The sequence below is a fragment of the Canis aureus genome, unplaced genomic scaffold (genome assembly GCF_053574225.1).
Source record: "Canis aureus isolate CA01 unplaced genomic scaffold, VMU_Caureus_v.1.0 NW_027326405.1_RagTag, whole genome shotgun sequence".
Taxonomy (NCBI): domain Eukaryota; kingdom Metazoa; phylum Chordata; class Mammalia; order Carnivora; family Canidae; genus Canis; species Canis aureus.
In genome coordinates, this window is record NW_027554410.1 from 194,838 (window position 1) to 203,136 (window position 8,299).

Consider the following 8,299-nt stretch of genomic DNA (forward strand, 5'->3'; position numbering starts at 1 on the left):
TAAGGTAATATGTAATTCAGCGCACTGATAACATCACTTTCATCATTAAAGTCTAACTGCTCATTCATAAAGGCTGACAGACCGATGCCATTTTTGTCTGAGGATGCCTTCTCTGGCTCAATTGTCAGCTCAGTACTGGTACTCTTCTTCCGGGCTTTTAATACCTTCATGAATGATCCTTCTACATTCATTATAGATGCTTTTTCATCTGTCAGAAAAAGAAGAGACTAGTTTTGATAATGAAAGGCTGATAGCACAGTTTTTGTCAGTCCGCAGTCATACATCCCAGTCATAAAAATTAAGAACCAGCAAATATCTGAGTACCATTATCAAGGACACAAACTCAAACTTGAACCTATATTGGCAACAACAAAAGGAGAAAAGGGTATTTTTTTAAATGGCTATTTCTTCAGAACCTTTCACAACGTGAATGACTACATTTAGGATTATTCCATAATCCTTGGTCTCCAAGGGCCAATTATCTAGTACTTAAGAAAAGCCAAGTCTGGAAGACACTCAGCTAAACTGTCTGCAAATCTACTGTGACTCCTGGTATTCATATACCCTGTCCTGTACTGCTTCAGATGCAGTGGGAGCAGGGGGTTTCCTCCTTCTATCTCTTCAGTGTGCTTGTTTTCTTGCTACTACCACAGATGCCCATGAAAACACCCACTGCTAGTAGGGCCTCATCTGGACATGCCCTCTCCATCTACCCATCAATTACTATGCTTGGTCCCTGCTCCCATATATTGCAGCTCACACAAAACATAAGCTCTAGACAGAAAAAAAGCACTAAGTCCACCCTGGCTCTTTGCTTAAATTGGGCAGGGAACGAGTGTAGGCTAAGAGATTTTCCAGGTATGAGAGATATGCCAATGTGGAATGTTCGATAAATCAATGGAATAATACTTGAGGTTTTAAAATGCAGAAGGGATAAAGAAATTTTTTGTCAGAATGTGAAGAAATATACTTCACTTTCATTTCTAATATTTCTAGCTTTAGTTATTAGGGTACCATCCAGAGCTTCCCACTACATGAAAGTCAGCATATGGCTTGTGTACATGCACAGTATCATCCAACCGAGTTTCATTTCCAGAAGAATTAGAAGTATTTTCAGCGGTGTTGATGAGAGTCAGAGGAGGAGGTAATAAAGGTCACAAGAAAGGAGGAGCAACGGGCTTGTAGAGAGCCCTAAACGGGACACTTGAGTGCTAGGCAACAGTACTTAACACCTCTGATCTAATTTTTCCTCACCTGTAAAAGGAGGCTAAACATGCCTATTCTGCCCACCTCTAAGAGATAAGGGAGTAATTAGTAAAAAATTGTTTTGAAAAATAAGCAACATTGTATTTACAGAGGTAGCAAAGTGTTATTTATGATGTACCCTAGATCATTGATAGGGAACCATATTCAAGCTATCTGGGTGCAGAAGCACATTTTGGAAGTCATGAAGTTAGTGCCAATAAAACATAGTATACAGAAAAATACTTAAAAGTATCTGAGTGTTTTTGGATAGAAAAGCTGAGGATTCAGAAAAAGTTCAGAGTTGGACAGTCCAAGAATAGAAGAGTGCTCTGTATCCATAAGAAGGCAGCAGCTTCTGGTTAGGGAACAGGAACTCTCAGGCTCTGAATAAACTTTATCTATAAATCAGCATCACTTTTACTCTTGATAACTTGTAAAAACAAACAATAAACAAAAATATATCTCCACCTGTCATATAAGACAAGGGGGACCTGAGTTCTGATACATATGAAATTAGTTTACAAATTATGATGCATATGTTTTCATTTGGGAGTAATTAATTTAATAATGTAACTGAGAATCTGACTTATAACAAAGGAATAGTTCTTATAAATTTAGGGATTTTAAGGGTGCCTGTGTGGCTCAGTGGGTTAAGCATATAACTCTTGGTTTCAGCTCAGGTCATGATTTCAAGGTCATGGGATTGAGCCCTGCAATGGGCTCCACACTCAGTGGGGAATCTGTTTGAGATTCTCTCCCTCTGCCCCTCCTTCGACTCACATCTCTCTCTCTCTCAAATAAATCTTTGAAAAAAAAAAGAAATTTAGGGGTTTGAACTGTAAGTGAATAAAAATAATGCAGTGACATCATTAGTTAAAAATTGATCATTGTTGATTAAAAATAAAAATTAAAACATAAATAAAATTTAAAATATATCATGAGGTGATTCCTGGTTGGCTCAGCGGTTTAGCACCTGCCTTCAGCCTAGGGCGTGATCCTGGAGTCCTGGGATCAAGTCCCACATCAGGCTCCCTATATGGATCCTGCTTCTCCCTCTGCCTCTCTCTCTCTCTCTCTCTCTCTCTCATAAATAAAATCTTTAAATACAAATATTATATATATATGACGAGGCAATTCAAACTCACCACAACGTGTGGCATTTGTCAAACATTCACCGTCACAATGCAGCTTGACTGTCTTGCAAACAACCTCAATATTATTTTTGAGTTGGCAGAGACAACAGGACATACGGCTAGGTAATATCCTATAAATGGAAACACAGAGCATTATATTAGTGGTAAAGGGGTTACTTGAGTAGAAGATTCAGGCCAAGGTCTTCACAGGGCTCTGCATAAAGGAATTCTTGTGGCATATGATGGTTGGGTAGGGTTGAGTAGGGACCAGTTGGCCAATTGTTGCTCATGAATATTATAAATAAAGAGAAGGACAGAGGTGCTCAACCAATAGGTAAGGATGGTAGGGGGTATGATATACCTAGAATAAGACAGAGATAAGAACTGGGTGACATTGATCAGTAGTTCAGTTCAGAAGTATCTCCTTCTGACCCAAAAGTCTCACTTTGGGTTAAGAGCATACAGGAAGAGGGTAGACTTCTAAGAAGAGTCTGAGTAAGTCTAAAATATGGCCCACATCAAGGATAGAAAGCAATCAATCAAAACTAACCCAAAATCTACACAGGTGTTACAACTAGCAGACAAGGATGTTTAAAAAGTTACTATAACTGGGGTGCCTGGGTGCCACTGTTGGTTAAGCATCTGACTTTTGGTTTCAACTCAGGTCATGATCTCAGGCTCATAAGATCAAGCCCCTCACTGGGCTCCTAGATCACTGTAAGTCTGCTTGAGATTCCTCTGCCCCACCCACGTGTGCTCTCTTCTTTCTCTTAAATAAATTATAAAATCTTTATAAAAAAGTTATAACAATATTTCTTATGTTAAAGAAAACCAGACTGATGAGGCACCAGGGTGGCTCAATCAGTTAAATGTCTGCCTTCGGCTCAGGTCATGATCCCCGGGTCCCAAGATCGAGCTCCACATCAGTTTTGCTCCTCAGCAGAGAGCCTACTTCTCCCTCTCCTCTGCTCCCCCTGCTTGTGCTCTCACTCTCTGTCAAATAAATAAAATCTTAAAAAAAAAAAATCCCAGACTAAGAAACCCATGTCTCTACTTAGTGAGTTATACAACAACTTCAAGTGGCCTAATATATGCATACATAGAGTCTACAAGGGAGAAGAAATATAATTTGAAAAATAATAGCCCCCAAATTGTCCAAACAGGTAACCCTAATAAACCCACAAATCCAAGAAGGTCAATGAACTCTAAACACAAGAAATATGGACAAAACTATGCCAAAGCACATCATAATCAAACTTCTCAAGCCATCAATAAAGAGAAAATGTTAAAAATAAGCCAAAGGAAAAACCTCCACACAACATATAGGGAAATAGAGATAACAATGGTAACATATTTCTTGTTGGAATTAATGGAACTCAGTAGAGCAACATCTTTAAAGCAGTGAAGCGGAGAGGGGACCAACAACTATCAAACTAGAATTCTATATCCAGATCTTTCAAAAATAAAAGCAAAACAAAAGACTGAGACCTACAAAAGCTGAAAGAAGTCATCATTAGTAGATTTACACTGTAGAAAAGCTAAAGAAAGTATTTTCAAGCAGAAGGAAAATGATTGCGATAGAAATGTGGATCCACACAAAAGGAAGAAGAACATTAGAACTGGTAACTCCAAAGGTAAATACATAAGGTTTTTCTTACTATTTAAATATCTGAATACAATATGATTTCACTTATATGTAGAATCTTAAACAAATGAAAACTGACAACAAAAAGAAGAGAGAAACAGATTCATGAATATGGAGAACAAACTGGTGGTTATTAAAGTAGAGGGCGGGGATATGGTCAAAATGAGTGAAAAGACGTAAGAAGTACAAACTTCTAGTTATAAAGTAAGTCTCCAGATGAAAAGTACAATGTAGGGAATATAGTTAATAATACCGTAATACACTTATTGTGGTATTAATTCTTCAATCACTATGTTGTACATCTGAAACTAATTTAATATACATCAACTATACTTCCTAAAGGAGTTAACTTATTGTTTAAACAAAAAAATAATATAGTGTGCTGTTTAGAAGTAAAGCAAAATGTATGAAGACATTAGCACAAAGGCCAGTAAGGGAGAAATGAAGTACACTATATATTGTAAGGTTCTTATGCCAATCATGAAATCATATATTATTTGAAGATAGACTGTGAAAAGTTAAAGATGAACACTACAAGCCATTAAACTACTGCTAAACTAACAAAACCTGAGTTGTAATTAACTAGCCAACAAATAAAATTTAATTTAATTTAATTTAATTTAATTTAATTTAATTTAATTTAATTTAAAAGTGTACTCAGTCATCCAAAAGTAGGAAGAAAAAGAAAAAAAATAGCAAAACAAAGAACAGATGGGACACATAGAGAGTTTAGTAGCTTTAAATGTAGTCATGTTAATAATTACATTAGGTGTAATGGTATAATCACCCTAATTAAAATATAAAAAAGCAAAAGCCAACTGTATGCTGTCTATAAGAATCATCTGCAATAGAAATATACAAGTAGGTTAAAAGTATAGAAAAAATTGTGCTATGCTAACAGTAATCAAAAGAAACCTTGGGTGGCTACATTACTGTAAGACAAAGTGCATTTCAAAGTAAAAAAATATTACCAAGGATAAAGGAGGTTATTCCATCATTATAGGAATATCAACTAATAAAAAAGACATAACCTAAAAATTTATGCATCTGATAACAGAACTTCAAAATATATGAAGGAGAATGGCAAAGAGAGACAAATAAATACACAATTATAGTTGGAAATTTCAATATTGCTTTCTAAATAATTGACAGAAAAATATATAGAAAATCAGTAAAGATATAGCAGACTTGAATAACACTATCTACATACTTGACCTAACTGACATTATAGAATGCTCCACCCAAAATCAGAGTACTCATTTTTTTCAAGTAGATACATAATAGTTACCAAAATAGATCATAGGCTCATCTAATACCAGAATTCATGGGTATAACACAAGCCTCAATAAGTTTAAAAGGATTTAAGTCATTCAACATATGTTCTGTGACTACAATGGAATTAAATTAGAAATGAACAGATTTGAAAAATCTCCAAATTATTTAGAAACTAAACAACATACTTCTAAGTAACCCTGCCAGTCAAAGAAATCAAAAGAGAAATTAAGAGCTATTTCGTACTAAAACTGAAACCATGTCAACATATGGGATGTTGCTAATGCGGTGTTCAGCTTCCCCAGTATCCACTTTTAAGAAATTAAAAAAAGAAAAGAAAATTAATCATTGAATAAGGAGAAGAAATAGCATAATAGAGATCAAGGCACAAATAAAGAAAACGGAAAACAAAAATAGAGAGGCCAGTGAAATGAAAAGACAGTTTTTATTTATTTATTTTTAAAAATTGTAATTATTTATTCATGAGAGATACAGAGAGAGGGGCAGAGACATAGGCAGAGGGAGAAGCAGGCTCCCTGTGGGGAGCTTGAAAAGGGACTCGATTCTAGGACTCCAGGATCACGACCTGAGCCAAAAACAGATGCTCAACCACTGAGCCACACAGGTGCCCCAAAAGACAGTTTTTGGAGAAGATAAATAAAACTGATAAACCTCTAGGCAGACTGATTAAGACAAGACAAGAGAAGACATAAATTATCAGTATCAGAAATGAGAGGGGTCAGGGATCCCTGGGTGGCTCAGCAGTTTAGCGCCTGCCATTGGCCCAAAGCCTGATCCTGGAGTCCCGGGATCAAGTCCCACATCAGGCTCCCAGCATGGAGACTGCTTCTCCCTCTGCCTGTGTCTCTGCCTCTGTCTCCCCCCCTCTCTCTCTGTGTCTCTCATGAATAAATAAAATCTTAAAAAAAAAACGGGGTGACATGTCCCTTGTTTCTTTTCTTTTTTTTTTTTTAAGATTTTATTTTTATTTATTCATGAGAGACACAGAGAGAGGCAGAGGCAGAGGCAGAGGGAGAAGCAGGCTCCCTGCAGGGAGCCTCATGTGGGATTCAATCCCAGAATCCCGAGGTCATGAGCTGAGCCAAAGGGAGATGCTCAACCACTGAGCCACCCAGGCATCCCTACAGATATTAAAAGGATAAGAAGGGAATATTATAAAATAATTTGTCAATCAATTCAAGGTGAAATGAACAGATCATAAAAGATGTAAACTACTCAAAAATAAATATGTAACTTAAATATCACTATTAAAGAAATAGAGTGTATAATTTGCAACTTTCTCACAAAGAAAGCTTCAAATACACAGGGCTTCATGAGTGATTCTACCAAACATTTAAGGAAGAAATAATGCCAATTCTACACAAACTCTACCAGAAAGTTGAAGAGAAAAGAATATTTCCCCACTCATTTTTAAGGCCAGCTTTTCCCTTATCATAAGTAGGCAAAGACAGTACAAGAAAAGAAAACAATAGACCGGGATCCCTGGGTGGCGCAGCGGTTTGGCGCCTGCCTTTAGCCCAAGGCCCGGTGCATGGAGCCTGCTTCTCCCTCTGCCTGTGTCTCTGCCTCTCTCTCTCTCTCTCTCTCTCTCTGGGTGACTATCATAAATAAATAAATAAATAAATAAATAAATAAATAAATAAATAAATAAATAAATAAACAATAGACCAATATCTCTCATGAACACAGATGCAAAATTCTAAACAATGTTTCACCATATCAAACAATATATGAAGTTTCTGTATAGTAAAGGAAACAACCAAAAAAAAATAATAAAGACTACCTATCAAATAGGAGAAGATATTTGCAAGTGACATATTCAATATAGGTTTAGTATCCAAAATATATAAAGAATGTCTACAGATCAACACCAAAAACCCCCAAATAATCCACTTAAAAACTGGAAGACACAGACATTTCTCCAAAGAAGATGCACAGGGGTGCCTGGGTGGCTCAGTTGGTTAAATGTCTGCCTTCAGCTTAGGTCATGATCTCAGGGTCCTGGGATCGAGCCCTGAGTAAGGCTAGGTACTCAGAGGGGAATCTGCTTGGGATTCTCTCTCTCTCCCTCTTCCTCTGCCCCTCCTCCTGCTCATGTTCTTTCTCTCTCTCTCAAATAAATAAATAAAATCTTAAAAAAAAAGAAGACATGCATATGGCCAACAGACACATGAAAAAATGCTCAGTATCATCAGGGAAGTGCAAATAAAAACCACAATGAGATATCACTTCACACCTGTCAGAATGGCTAAAATAAAAAACACAAGAAACAACAAATTTTAGTGAGGATATGGAGACATAATAACTTATGCTCTGCTGGCGGGAATGCAAACTGGTACAGCCACTGAGGAAAATGGTATGGAGGCTCCTCAAAAAATTAAAAATAAAACTACGGTATGATCCAGTAATTGCACTTCTGGGTATTTAACCAAAAATTACAAAAACACTAATTCAAAGGGATACATGCACGTCTATGTAGCATTATTTACCATAGCCAAGTTATGGAAAGCAGCCTACCAGTCCATTGATAGGTGGATGGATAAAAAATAGGTGGTATATATAAACAATGGGATATTATTCAGCCATAAAAAAGAACGAAATCCTGCCACCTGCAACAACATTAGAGTACAATGCTAAGCAAAGTAAGTCAGTCAGTGAAAGACAAATACCAGGTGATTTCACTTATATGTGGAATTTAAGAAACAAACAAAAAAAATGAGCAAAGGGGAGAGAGAGAGTCAAGAAACAGACATTTATTATAGGGAACAAACTATAGTTGTCCCCAGAGGGGACAAGGGGTGGAATGATGGGTGAAATGGGTGAGTTCATCAAAATTTAAAAATTAAAAATTCTGGTCTTCAGAGATAGAACAGAATGAAGACAAGCCACAGCCTGGGAGAAATTTGCTAAACACCTGAGAGAAAAGACTTTTTCCAGAATATATAATATACTCTTAAAACTCAATAGTATGTATCCAACTGAA

At 36.6% G+C, this 8,299-nt stretch overlaps 1 protein-coding gene across 1 annotated transcript in view; it reads right to left on the reverse strand.

Annotated features, from left to right (window-relative positions):
• Positions 1-71: 71 nt before the first annotated feature.
• Positions 72-8,299, reverse strand: part of LOC144309443 (uncharacterized) — a 35,714-nt gene continuing 27,486 nt past the window's right edge. The window contains exon 8 of the mRNA XM_077890490.1: positions 72-208. Coding sequence (XP_077746616.1) covers positions 205-208 — 4 coding nt within the window. The 3' untranslated portion in view covers positions 72-204. The remainder of the gene's footprint in view (positions 209-8,299) is intronic.